This window comes from Salminus brasiliensis, chromosome 9 (assembly GCF_030463535.1).
Source record: "Salminus brasiliensis chromosome 9, fSalBra1.hap2, whole genome shotgun sequence".
NCBI classification, from domain to species: Eukaryota; Metazoa; Chordata; class Actinopteri; order Characiformes; family Bryconidae; genus Salminus; species Salminus brasiliensis.
In genome coordinates, this window is record NC_132886.1 from 21,688,528 (window position 1) to 21,703,009 (window position 14,482).

At 41.9% G+C, this 14,482-nt stretch overlaps 1 protein-coding gene across 1 annotated transcript in view; it reads right to left on the minus strand.

The window, feature by feature from the left end:
• LOC140562298 (ADAMTS-like protein 1) overlaps positions 1-13,785 on the minus strand; it is a 32,635-nt gene extending 18,850 nt beyond the window's left edge. Inside the window, exons 1-2 of the mRNA XM_072687826.1 lie at positions 13,693-13,785; positions 9,059-9,186 (exon numbers count right to left, since the gene is read on the minus strand). Of these exons, the coding sequence (XP_072543927.1) occupies positions 9,059-9,186; positions 13,693-13,743 (179 nt within the window). The 5' untranslated portion in view covers positions 13,744-13,785. The remainder of the gene's footprint in view (positions 1-9,058; positions 9,187-13,692) is intronic.
• Positions 13,786-14,482: the final 697 nt, after the last annotated feature.

Below are 14,482 nucleotides of genomic sequence, written 5' to 3' on the forward strand. Positions count from 1 at the left end.
ATGGACAAGTATTGGGACACCTGCTCATTTATTGTTTTTTTTTTTTAAATCAAGGGTATTAAAAAAGAGTATATTTTGCTTTTCTTTGGAGTAACTGTCTACTGTCCAGGGAAGGCTTCCTAGATTTCGTAGCATTGATGTGAGGATCTGACTGCATTCAGCAAAATGAGCTAATGTGACATCAGGATGCTGAATGATCAGCACTCCAACTAATGCCAAAAAGTTTTAAGGTGGCAATAGGTTTATGTTTATCTGCTTTAGAGAGTTCTCTTCTATTGGCAATACATCTCTATAGGGACTAGACAAGATGTGTGTATGCCTTTTAAATTAGCAATAGGTCAATAGGTACTAACAAAATCATTGTTGTCAAACATTCAGACATAGAGTTTTAGTTTGAACGTATGACTGAATGTGCAGGTGTGGGTTAAGTTGGGTGGGTCACGTATGACTGAATGTGCAGGTGTGGGTTAAGTTGGGTGGGTCACGTATGACTGAACATGTAGGTGTGGGTTATGTTGGGTGGGTCACATATGACTGAACGTGTTGGTATGGGTTATGTTGGTTGGGTCACGTATGACTGAAGGTGTTGGTATGGGTTATGTTGGGTGGGTCACGTATGACTGAAGGTGTTGGTGTGGGTTCAATTGAGTGGATCACGTATGACTTAATGTGCTGGTGTGGGTTAAGTTGAGTGGGTCACGTATGACTGAAGGTGTTGGTGTGGGTTCAATTGAGTGGATCACGTATGACTTAATGTGCTGGTGTGGGTTAAGTTGAGTGGGTCACGTATGACTGAAGGTGTTGGTGTGGGTTAAGTTGGGTGGGTCACGTATGACTGAAGGTGTTGGTGTGGATTAAGTTGGGTGGGTCACGTATAACTGAACATGTTGGTGTGGATTAAGTTGGGTGGGTCACATATGACTGAACGTGCTGGTGTGGGTTATGTTGTGTGGGTCAAATATGACTGAACGTGCTGGTGTGGGTTAAGTTGGGTGGGTCACATATGACTGAAGGTGTTGGTGTGGATTAAGTTGGGTGGGTCACGTATAACTGAACATGTTGGTGTGGGTTAAGTTGGGTGGGTCATGTATGACAATGTGCAGGCGTTGGATAAGTTGGGTGGGTCACGTATGACTGAACGTGCTGGTGTGGGTTAAGTTGGGTGGGTCACGTATGACTGAACGTGCTGGTGTGGGTTAAGTGGGCAGTGCGATGGTAATCTGTAAATGTGCTGATGTGGGTTAAATGTGGCCTTTGTGAACACAATGTGGTTTTATCATACAGCCTAAGTAATAGAACACAGTTGATACTGTCTATCTCAACAGTGCCTGACACATTTTACTACTGGAAAAAAGAGAGTCTGTAGCAGCTGAGTGGGAGCAGTGTGGAGTCTATTCCGAGAAGGTGAACATCCAATCATCATGACATCACTATGGTGTAAGAGTAAGGGCGTTTTTGATTCCAGCAGCCCCAGGCAGAGGCAAGACTCCTGAATAGTGACCAACACACACACACATGCAGCTACCACAGCCTCCTTGCTTCCGGCACTCTTAACACAACACCCCCTCTGAAAAGCAGTGCATAACAGATTTTCTCTCTTGCTAAAAGAAAACAGGATCTGACAAAATCATGGATATGTTACAGTGCTGCACTGTAAGCAGTGCTGATCTAAGATCTGTTAAGACCATAAACGACTCCCTCCTGGGTAATTGCCATGCATGCGTGCGCACGAGCAGGCACACAACAAAAAATGTGCATTGAAGTGGCGAGTCGCATACTGAATTAATCACGATAATGATACTGATAGTACTTGTCATCAGTGTGATCATATTGCGAATTACAGATTATATGTAATTGTGGAAATTTCATAAACATTGTCATAATATTGATGTATCTGATATGTACAAGTGCTGTGAAATGCAGCCAATCTGTAATACATGAAATATGTTCACGTTATGAGGTTCTGCTCAGGGAGCATCAGAGGAAGCTAAGAACTGAACCTCTAACCAAATGGGAGGTCAGCAGGAGGCTAAAGGAGAAGGATCCAAGGCTCTTCTAAACCACAAACTGAAAATAGGAAAGAATAATACAGAAGTTATAAATTAAAATTAAAATCTAAACAAAGAAAAGAATGATAAAAACAAAAAAGTGAACCAGAAGAGGCACAAGAAGAATTAGAAGAAGAAAAAGAAAAGGAAGAAGAAGAAGAACCAGAACCAGAGAAGTGGAACCAGATGAAGAAGAAGAATGACAAGAACATAAGAAGGATGACAAGAACAAAAATAAAGAAGAAAAAGAAGAACCAAAACCAGAGAAGGTTCTCTGGTTGAAAATGAAGAAGACGAATGAGGAGAAGAAAAAGAAGGAGAAGAAGAAGTTAAAGAAGAAGAAGAAAGATGAGAACAATATATAGAATAAAAAGAACAGTCAGAACCAGAGATGAAGCACAACCAGAAAAAGAAGAAGGATGACAAAAACAAAAATAAAGAAGAAAAAGAAGAACCAGAACCAATGAAGCAGAACCGGAAAAAGAAGACGAAGAAGAATGAGGTGGGTGAGAAGAAAAAGGGAAAGAAGAACCAGAACTAGAAAAGCAGAACCAGAAAAAGAAGAAGAAGGAGGACAAGAAAAAAGAAGAAAAAGCACAGAAGAAGAAGAAAAAGAAGAAGAAGAAGGATAGAAAAAAATTGAAGGAAGGAAAAGAAGAGTCAGAACCAGAGAAGAACCAGTACCAGAAGAAGGAGAAAGGAAGGGAGAGGTAGCAGGTTTTTGTTTCAGGGCCAGTTATGACATTATAGCACACATGACCCAGCTTCATAACATATATTCAACAGAGAAAACACTTCTCTGAATCTAAACTTACATCTGCTCACACTCACTCACACACACACACTTACTGTATTATTAATTACAGGAACGTGCAACACTCAACTTTCCAATATGGGGTTACCATATGCACAACCTTGTAAATCTATCATTACCATTCATTCCCATTAGGAAATGAACCCAGCGCATGTGAGTACACACTGAGATGGTTTGGAGGAACAGTGGACTTGAAACCGTTCCACTCTGAAATCTCAGTGTGGGATTGTTTTTGGTCTGAATAAAGAACACACACAGGGTGGTCTGACATAGCATGTGTTGTTAGCATGCCTCATTGGGCTGGCCAATGACTAATTGGCATCATATGACCTTGAATTGCATGACCGCTCAACCACAATGTTGGATGCCATTCTGTACAATATTAGAATGTTACCTTACCATTACTGTTGATTAGGGTTTCGCCACTTACTGTAAGTGTTGCACTCAACTTCTAATTCAATTTCTTGGTTTACTGATTGTAAATGTAAGAAATATGTTTTTACTGGAGGATCTGAGCTTGGAATAAACACTTTGTCCAAGAGCGGGCTTTGTAAGTTTGGCAAGGACATGAGGCAAAACCAAAATATACACTTCCAACACGCAACCACAATGTAGGCCTGCTTTCCTCCCCCCATGTAGCACACTACTGCTCTGTCAGACTGATCCATTTTTGTAATCTCTCATTTCTCTGTCGTTTGGACATCTTGTATTTCCAATCGGTTTTTAAACAACGTTTTGGGCCTCAGTTTGATTCTTACAAACTCATTGAAACAGAAGAAGGGAGACCTTCCAGTTTTCTTGCAAGACGGTCATGTTGGCTGACAAAATGCTTCATCACAAAGACATAAACATATCTCAAAGTAAATAAATTGTACGAATTCTTCATCAGAGAGTGAAGGAAACTGCATTCTCCTTTGCTGTTCGCAGATAAGAGTGCATTCCTTAGTATGATTTGTGTTACTTTTTAATTATTGTTTTCCACCATTACACTTAGAATTGAATGTATAATTAGATTAGATTGGAGATGCATCTATAAAAGTCCAAAATTGGTTTTCTAAATGTTAATTGATAGTATTGACAGAACGCAAAATTTGGAACAGAAAGGACGTGGACAAGAGCCATGCTATAAGTATGTGGTGCTAAACTAAACTAAAGAAATTGGAAACACAACAAACATGAGAAGCCGTATTACACAGTTTCCACAGAGCACAGCTGTGCTTGCCACGGAAGTCCTTGGCATTAAAAGTTGTGATCGAGTGTTAGAGTTGGCAGTTAGAGTTAGTCCCCACTATCTGGGGACTATCACTTCTCTAATCACACAATGCTACCAGTGCTGGGACGATGAGGGTTAGCCCATGCTTTCTCTGAGTCACATAAAACCTGCCAACCACCTCTTCATATAATGCTGCTAAAGCAACATTATTGGGCAGCTGTGGAGGAGAACACTAAGCAGTCAGTATGTTTTCTTTATCATTAGCTAACGGACTGAGGGAGGGACATCCTACTCACCAAAAGAAGGAAGGTTAATTGTGCTCTTTGGGACTCGCGGCTACGAATGGTTCAAACCAGTGGTGTCATGAGGATAGAGCCAGCGCTTAGACAGTTGCGCCACTTGGGAGCCCTAAATGACATTTCTAAGCAAGTCGTCAATGTCTTATGCCTCTGTGTCATTTTAAGAAAAGTAAACAAGTTTATTATTTATTCATCAGTGCTCGGGAAGCATGTATTCATTAACTTTATGAATTAATATTTAAATCTTATCTATAGTGATGATATACAAGTTGAATGACACCATGAAATGTCATGATATTGAATCTTTATAGTATCTTTATAGTGGTGATGTAATTGATCACAGATAATCTGTTATCCGCACAGAGTGGAGAGCAGAGTTCTATTAGTGTGAGGTGTGGAAGTCTCATGGACACAGGGTGAGTGTAAAATGGAGAAAACGTCAAGCTACACACTGAACCATTCCATCTCAAACAGACCTTAATGCAAGAGAATAAACGCACCATGTTAAAAAGCTGATTTGACAAATATGTCACACCACTGATTATTAGTATTTCACAGCAGTAGTGACTGAGTAAGAGTGTGTGTGTGTGTGTGTGTGTGTGTGTGTGGTATGAGGGTGTCAACATGTGCTGTTGATTCTGATAATAAGGACTGGTGTACTTGACTGGTGTGATTGGTGTACTTGTCAGTGTATGTGTGTATAATTCACTGGTCCTGCCAATTCTTCCAAACTCGTGTATATGTGTGTATGTGTGCGTGCGCATGTGTGTGCGGGTGTTATTTTGGGGGTTGGAGCTGAGGTGTTGCAGGAATATTTACAGTGCTCCCTCAGTAGCACACAAGGGCCTTGTGTGGTTCTCTTAATAGAGCTTTGATCTGCAACCAAGGCCAGGCTAGCTGATCCCCATTCCCATGCGATGACTGCCCGCTCTAGCCACATTCCAAACTCACACACGCCCCCCCAAGGCCTGTCAGTTCACACAAACACCCCCCTCCTGCACTCAGAAACCCAACCACAGCTCCTCGTAAAGGCCCGAACCTCAAACAACTCTTAACACGAAATCACAGGGGTCAATTTTACTGCCATTTCAACTTGAGGTTTTTACTCAACCGAGCGGCTCTCGCTCACACACTGATGCCTTAATGAAAAGTGCTCTGTATAATCAAACCGCACGGCCGAAATGCTCCATCATTTTTGAAGTGGGCTGGGAAAGCAATTTATGCCAAGCAGACCCGTTTTCAGTTTGTAAAGAAGCACATAGAAAAAATAACAGACTGGGGCAATGTAGAGTGTGATTTCAGCGTACGAGTCCACCTAGGCTAATCCATGTAGCAAAATACTAAATGTATGACTTGGAGATTGTGCTGTAAGGATGTACAAATTGCATTGATGTAATTTTGAAGTTTTTATTCCTACAAATCATAATTAAATTGAACTTGTAAGAGGCCAGGGGTTTAGGCATCTGTCCGCACTGAAGGTTGGTTCTTGGCTTGAAAGTACTGTTCTCGTAAAAAGAACTTGAATTGGTATAGAATCTCTACATTATAATTCATAATTTTTTACAAACCCTTGTCTGTAAATACATGCCTAACACGTCTCTGAACTTTTTAAGAGGATCTGTATACAGTTTGAGCAGGCAAAGACGTGTGTGAGCATTTATTTACAGAAGAGATCTGGGTGACTATTCACTTCTAGTGTTAGTTAGCTTTGCAGCTAAAATGCTACAACTTCAGTGAGCACCAACCATGTCTTGACTGATCGATAACACTTTGTAAGCACAATTAAAGACATCTTTCCAAAGAACTTATGTAGTATATGTAGTATAACATCCCATTTAACCTCAGTATGGATAATGGTCATTGGTTTCTTAGGTCTAGTACAGAGGTCACCAGTCTTACCCACAAGTGGATTATATGGATGCAGGCTTTCACTGTAATCAAGATGAAGCTCCCCTGATTCCACTGGTTTAATCAGCTGCTTTCAGTCTTCAAACTGATGATTAGTTATATGAGGTAAGCTCCTGCTTGGCTCATATGAAAACCTGCAGCCACAACGGCACCTTTGTGGATTAGATTAGTTATCCATGGTCTAGTGCATTGTCTCTGCTTTATGGTCTACGGCATACCTACTGCTTCACGGTGGTGGGACGGCACTATTCTCAAGGCAATAGCGCGACACAGACTTGACCTCTTCTGCAAAGCCTGATGGGTGCTTTTTTTTAAGCATAGTACCATAAAGCATGAAGCATGGAATCCATCAGGACATTGCACAGATATTCCCCAGCCAATAAATGTGACAACATTTAGAAAGCAGCCTCACATGCCACAGCAATCTCTATAATTGGCTTCCTGATTGTGCGCACAACCCCCCGCCTTCTGCAAAATGAAAATCTCGAACCTCCACTGTATGGAGTGGTTTGTGATTTGTTGGATGTGCCTTCTGCACTGTCGATAATCAAGTCTGTTCGTTTTACCAGCCATGTCATCTGCTGAAATACAGGCATCAGCTGAAGCCCATTTGCCTGGGAAACACAAGCTACAGAGGGGCTTTCTTGACCCACAACGAGTCTTTAACAGTCACATAAAATGTATTTTGAGCACTTCTATTACAGCCCTTGGGAGAAGTGTTCATGCAGAGATTTACTCGCGCTATTAGGGGCGCGTCCACATCCATTTGGCGGACGTTAAACCACGCGGCAAGAAAGGACGGACTTCCATCACGGAGGGTCTTAATGGGAACCAGTTGAACTGTTTCAGAACTGAAGGATTACACCTGACTCCTTTAAGTGCATTCTACAAATTGTCAATGGATGTTTTCATTATGGTGTAATTTTCAAGGGGCATCAGGGACGCGGTACAGTGGAGCGTGAATTAAATTTCCCAAGTGGCTGTATTTTTTTCCTTGCACAGTCAAAAGCATTCCTTTCTTATGAACTGAGCATGCAATGTTACTTCAGGTTGGATGACTGTGCATTTAGTTTTGTAATAATTCAAGAGCAGGTTTCAGCAAGTGGGGATAGTGTGTGCATGTGTGTGTGTGTGTGTGAGAGTGAAATTTAAATCTTTCGTCAGCTGTTGGCATATTTGTTAATAAAGCAATCAAGCTGCAAGACATCATCCTTTATTAACTTATACAATCTGTTCTTGTGCAGTCATATGTGTGTATGTGTAAGATTTATGTATACACAGTCAGATCCATAAGTATTTGGACAGTGACATAGCTTTTGTAATTTTGCCTCTGTATACCTCAATGGATTAAAATGAAGCAATAAAAATAGGATTTGTTAAAAGCTACAAAAATTTCATTTATGATTCAGTGAGGTTAACAAAAACATTGCATGAAGCCCCGGTCACACTGGGTGTTTGCATTTTGCATTTCGCATCACCTCGCAGAATTGGCCAGAATTCAGATTATTACCATCTAATCCCACCTCCTGACTCACTATGTACCTACCACCTCTCGCTCGTGTTGGATTTTGTCATTCGCATGAAAAGAGTGTATTACGTCCTGTTCTGAGACTGCAACGATCACTTCCTCCATGGTGGCTCAGCGCTATTGTTTAGGGACGCAAATTTGCATGTCAAAGTTCACAAAAGATGAATTTGATGCGAAAGTTTGCAGGCAACATTTATTTTGCAAAGACTTTGTCTGTCGTGGCAAATGTCATTGAAATGCATGGAATTTCACGTGCGAAAGTTCACAGACAATTTCACCAGTTTTTCCAGCGTCATCCATTTGTCCATTTCTCATCGTCACATTTGAACTCAACAGTGTTGAGTTCGTCTTGCCACTCTGTCATTATGGCCTGATTTATGGAATGCTGCACAGGAGCTCTTTTAGACTGACTATTTGGTTCTTTTTTTCTTCTTGCCTTCATACTCAGTACTCAAGTAGTGTCAAGCCTCTTCCAGTTCAAAATTGTTGAGGTCTATGTGGTCCAGGGAAGACTTCATGCCTTGTTTTAGAGCCTTCACCGATTAATGCCTTGCCACAATCTGATCGTGGAGATTCACAGACAGTTCCTTGGACTTTTATGACTTTTTTTGTGCTGATAATGCAGTGTAAATTGTGGGCCTTTATAGATCCAAACGTGTGCCTTTCCAGACTACATCCAATCAACTCAAATTACAACAGGTCAGCGCATACAGAGTTCTAAACACATCTCAAGTATAAAGAAAACAGGATGTACCTAGACATAATTTGACATGCCACAGAACAGGGGTCTGAATACTGTGAATCAGTCAGTTCGTGATTTCTAGCTGATTTTGTACTCTCAAAACATGTTTAATGTTTGTCATGGTGTGCAATTAGTAAACTAATGGGCAAAAATGTCAATTAACCAAAATCAATGTTTGTTTTTTTTACTTTTTCTAATATGTGTTATGGAAATTTGCACAAAAATGTCTTAATTACGTTTTTAAAGATTCTTGCAGAGGATCACTTATCTTCACTGATCTTAAACATTTCTGGTGTCCAGAATTGTGCATATGTGTTTTCCCCATCTTTCTTCCTAATGTGGTCTAATGTCTTCATAGTCTATCTTGGTCTATATATGCAAAACAATGAAAAACAGTAAGCAACGGCTGGACATGGGTTCTGCTGAGGTGAAACAGAGGTAGTGAAAAGTGACAGAAGGACATGAAAGAGAATAGGAGATGAGCGTGAATTTGGGGAATAGCTTACTTGGCACTAAGGCAGCGTCTGAGGGAATAGGAAGCTCCTCCTCCACAGGTGCGTGAACACTCACTCCATGAGCCCCAGGCATCCCACAGTGTCTCCTTGTCCTCCTCTGAGCGTGCTGTCCGAGAGCTCTGCACATTGGGCCAGTAGGAAGGGAGCATATATGTATGTTCATGTAAAAGAGTGAGAGAGAGAGAGAGAGAAGTGAGTGTATCATTTATTAAATGCTTGTGCAGTATGCATACCATTCTTCACATTAAACATGTACCTAGAGTTCATTATTTCAGTCAGCACTGAAGCCATTAGGGTTAATAACATATGGTTTTGCTTCCTAATGGGAGTTGACTAAATGGATACCGTCAGAGCCCCCAACTTGGACACCTGCAGGACAACTTTAGATCCCATAAGGCAATCATCAAGTGCATCAGGAATCATAGGTCATAGGTCACCTGTTAAATAAACCCATCAGAAAAAACACGAAATACTTTTAATGGCCATTAGACCCCATTACATAACCACTGAGATCCAATAGAACTCCTAGGTTTCTATGACAGGGTATGCAGGGTAGCAATTGTCTTGTCTTATTTTCTTGTTTTATTTGTTTTTGTTTCTCATAGTAATTGCAAATATATTGTTGCTGGCATGCAAAAACCTTTGCCCAAAACACTGAAAAATGAATTTCAAAAAATGAAATGAAAAAATTACATTGCAATAGTTTTAGTTTTACTATATAACATGATATTAAAAAAGTAAAGGAATTCTCACCAGATTTTATTAGAAGTCACTGATTCAATATGACAATATGAATAATGCACTTAATGTATCGAAGAATGCAGTAATACAGTGCTAGTCAAATATTTTACATCCATTCCGGAGCATTTCTGTTAGGCCATTCATCATGAAATTCTGACACAATGTAAAGAACAACTACCATACCAAAACAACTACCAAAAACCATATCCAAAAGTGCAAAATGGCAAAAATGAAGATAAAAGAAAAAAAGTATAGCTAATTATTTAGGAATAATCATAGCTATCAACATCTCATCTCAGTCAGTTGAAATCTGATGCTGCCTGAAAACTAGTCATAGCATGCTTCAAAATGTCCTAAACACCAATGCCAAACTAAGCTCTTTTTTGATTGTGTACTTTGAAAGATGCATGGAGCCACAATACCACATCCATTCCTGCAGTCTAGCTCAGCAGCCCCCTACATTCATCCTGTCAGCACTTTCAGTTCACTCCTTCACTGGCCACAGACATTCAAGGTGAGGACAGCTGAGACACCAAGAGTGCTGAGGTGTTCCACAACAGCTCCCTTCACTGTGCCGTCTCCTCCTGCCAGATTGGGAAAATTGGCACTGAAAGGGGGTATCTGGGTATCTGAAGCACCAATCAGAGGTCAAGCACTTCGCTTCACAATTCTGCTGCTCTAAAATAGCAGGCTTAATCTTAGCTGATTACAGGCACTCAACAGGCCAATCTTCTGAAACCAAGTCCTTCATATCTTAACACTGGCCCGCTGTTGCTTTGGGCACTGTCCATGCCATACATTTCATTAAACTTTATCAGAAGAGCACGTTCCTGGACAAAGCAAGCAGGACTGCTGTTAAGGAATGCTCAAGGGGAGCTTATCTAGGCCCACCGACAGATAGCTGTCCTTGAGAATTGACGGTGAACCGATATTTAGCTTGATTGCCCTAAACCGACGTGATAATTGGCAGTTTAAGAAAAGCAAACTCAGATCAACACCACAGGGCATGGTCAGACTAAATGGTGGCAAAACAAAAGTGTTAACATGGTGGGAGGAGAGATTCCAAGCCAGGCAAAACAGTTGGGTGTCTGTCTGCGAGTGAATGGAAGAATAGAAGGTCTGGTAGGAAATGGCTGAAATGCTCGTGTTTCCTCCAGCATACTTCTGTCAGATGTCAGAGTCATCCTCTTTCACTGTGAAATGTTACGCCTCTCTTAACAAGCTCCAGCCTATTTTTCCCCCCGCCGTAATTGTGCCGCAATGCATTGCGCTGCGAGTAGATATGAGATAGGAATCTGGTTCCAAGATCAATATTATGAGAACTTGAAATCAGCACTTGCAAGGACAATGTGCATCTCAGGCATGCCGTGACAGCCAATGGAGTGGCAGCCTCAAGGCTGGGAAAAAGCCAAAGATTACAGATCAAAATTTAATGCTGTTTTCACATGGGACTTATCACTCACAGAATATCTCGCCTCGTTTTTTTGGTCAGGTGTCCAACTGGACGGAATAATAAGAATGGAGTTGTCCTGCTAACAGGTGGGATTCATTCCTGTTTATTAAAAAATGAAATAATGGCAAGTAAGTAAAAAAAAGATGCATTCACCAGCAACTATATGAAGCTTAGAAGACTGCAGGTCTTTTTGACTGGATCTAAGACTGCTTTAGATCTACTCTATAGAAATAAAGGTTCAAACTGTTCTTGGCTTGGCTCAATGGTTCTAGACTTGAATCATTATAGAACCTTGTGTAGGTTCTATAAACCTAACAAATATAAAAACAGTTCATTAAAATGGTTTCAGGGACCCAAAAAGGTCTACGGGCTCCTTCAGTGGCCTCACTCCAAAGAACTCTTTTAAGAACCTCTGTTTTTAGGATAGTAGATCACTATGGTGACAGTAGCCACACGCCACACTGGGTTTCAGAGAAGACAAAGAAACACCATCAAACTGTGACTGATGTGAGCTTGTAATGCTCATACAGATGCTTTGAAGTGTGTAAATGTCCCCAGTGAAGCCATTGTTACTTGCAAGTCCATTACAAGTATAATGGATATATCAGCAGGAGCCAACATGGGGGGGGGGGGGGGGGGTCAGTCAAGCGCAAGAAACCCCAAAGGCAGGAGTTTATGGTGGCTGTCTCTGCTGCCCTCATCTGAGGAAGCATGCAGTTGGTATAAGTGTCGGGATCCATCCCGTTACCTGACACTTGCAGAGAGCTCGATCAAAGTGTTGGCTCCATTCCAGCTGTATGGCATCTCGTTTACCTTACAGATAAAGAATGACCCTAGTGAAGAAAAGAGATACACGGTAATGATATCACTGCGTTGTTTTCCTTGGGCCCGGTAGCGAAACAGCCCATTATTCATCCGAAGTTCCAGATTATTAAAGAGGGAAGGCTATAAACAAATCAAACGCTCACAAAATCTTAACATACGGTCGAGGGGAAAGAGCGAGATCTAAACACAGCTGATGGAGCATGGAGCAAATCATATTAGCAAAGGGGTTCGCATCAAATGACTTTAGCTGGGCCACATCCGAATAAATAAACCTCCGGCCCTGTCCAACGGTTGCCCAGTTTCCTTTGAAAGCAATCACTGGATTTGCACTCAATTACTGAAAGGCTGCTCACTTGACAAACATAACCAAAGGCAACTGCAGGCTAAATCTATGCCTCATGGAAATGATCATGGGTCTAACAACTGCTTATTCTTATTGTTCCCTGACTGAACAGTGCTCGGAGCAGGGAGGGAAAGCAGTCAGGTGGTTCTCTTCCAGAACTTGATCAAATAATCAAGTCAGAGATATCTCCTTGGATCATTTCTAAGAGGGTTGACATGTTGCACCTTGCCTCCTCATCAGTCAGGAATTGGTGTTTTCACTGGAGCCTTGGCTGATTTGTAAAAGGGAAATTATTTCATTTAGAAACCATTCCCACCCCCCACCCCCCTCCTTTTCCGTTCCTTTTTTTTCCCTTGTTCCTTTTCACGTAAGCCTCTCATATAGGTATGCATGGTCATTTCCATGCATTTCTTACCTTGGAATTCCTCATTGCATAACAGATCAATTTGGTTCAAGAGGGCAAGGGTGAAATCCCACACGCTTCCGAACCATGGATGATTACTTGAGACCTGCCTGGACAGGACCTTCTCTCAACAGAGCTGCGAATTTGATTTGGTGGATTCACTTGTGCAGAGAGCGCCCTTTGACAGGCTGAAGACTCCAGCACAAAGCTTACTTTCATGGACCCTGGGTTACATCAATATACACGGTATGGGCTTTATTTAATTGGAAAGTCATATGATCAGCTCACATCTGTTTAAGCCCTTGTCTCCCTCCAAGTGCCACATACTGTCCACATCTCACAGTGCAATGGTTCCCCATTTTCGTCCTGAAGAAACTCTCTTTCTGGGATCTCGACAAACCTTAAACCCTGAAGTGCCACATGCTGGCTTTAATTCCAACACCAGCAGAAGATACAAAATAGTGTAGTAAGTGCTTGTCATGACGTAATATCCTTTCTTATGAGTAACCATACCAACCCTGGGGGAAAGATTTATCCATCACGTGAGAGCTCTTCCAAACTGACCATCATCCAGCCACTGACCTTCCAGAGTGCATTCCATTTGCCTAATGCAATCTCTTAATGATGCCTTGCTATGCTATTTTAAGTCAAGAAAAAGCAAATAGACCGCTGCCCTGAAAGTTTCACTGAGGCTGAAACACAAATAGAAGACCATAATAAAAAAGGACAGGAAGACAAATTTAAACAATCAATTAATAGCACAACACATCCATCCCTGATGCACCCGAATGATCTCTTGCTTGCTTTCAAAAACAGAAGAGAAGAGAAGAAAAAGAGGAGGAAAGTTAATAGAACTGTACCAGGAGCACAAGAGCAGCCAGCAGCACGGCAGCAGTGGTGGGTCGGTCCATGCCTGGAGGGACGCAGAGTGACCAGCATGCGCGTGTGTGTGCAGGAGCGTGTGCGAGTGTGAGCGCGAGCCCAGCGCGTGGAGCTCCACTCTCAGTGGCTGAGTGAGTATGTGTTCCAGCACTCACACTCTCTCTCTCTCTCTTTCTCTCTCTCTATCTCTCTTTCTTGCTTATTTCTCTGTCTCTCTTCCAGTAGAGTCACAGGGGTGCTTCTAGCCCCGAGAGCCTTCAGCTTCCATCCAATCAGAAGTAGCCCTGGCCGAGCGAGCACGCTAAACCAAACGCGAGACCCCGGGTCAGCTGTACTTTTACTCACTCGCACACTTTCTCTCTTTACTCTTTCACTTTATCTGACTCTCTACCCTGCTTGTTTTTCCTTTCCGTCTCTTGGGCTTGGCCACTGCTTTTCATCTCTCTCTCTTTCCTCTCATACTCTCTCCCCTCTCTCTCTCTCTCTCTCTCTCTCTCTCTCTCTCTCACACACTCTCTCTCTCTCACCCCCTCTGCTTTCTGTCTTCTCCCTCCAGCTAATCTTAGTTTTGGCCTGTCCTGCAGTATCCACATCTCCAGCGCTACCACTTACAATGGTCACCTTGGAAAAACTAGTGGATGACTAAATAGCCAAAAATTTCCATATCCAGATCCACCACCACAGGCATTCCTCCTTTTTCTTTCTTTCTTTCTTTCTTTCTTTCTTTCTCTCTCTCTCCCTCACCCCCTCCCTCCCTCTCTCTCTCTC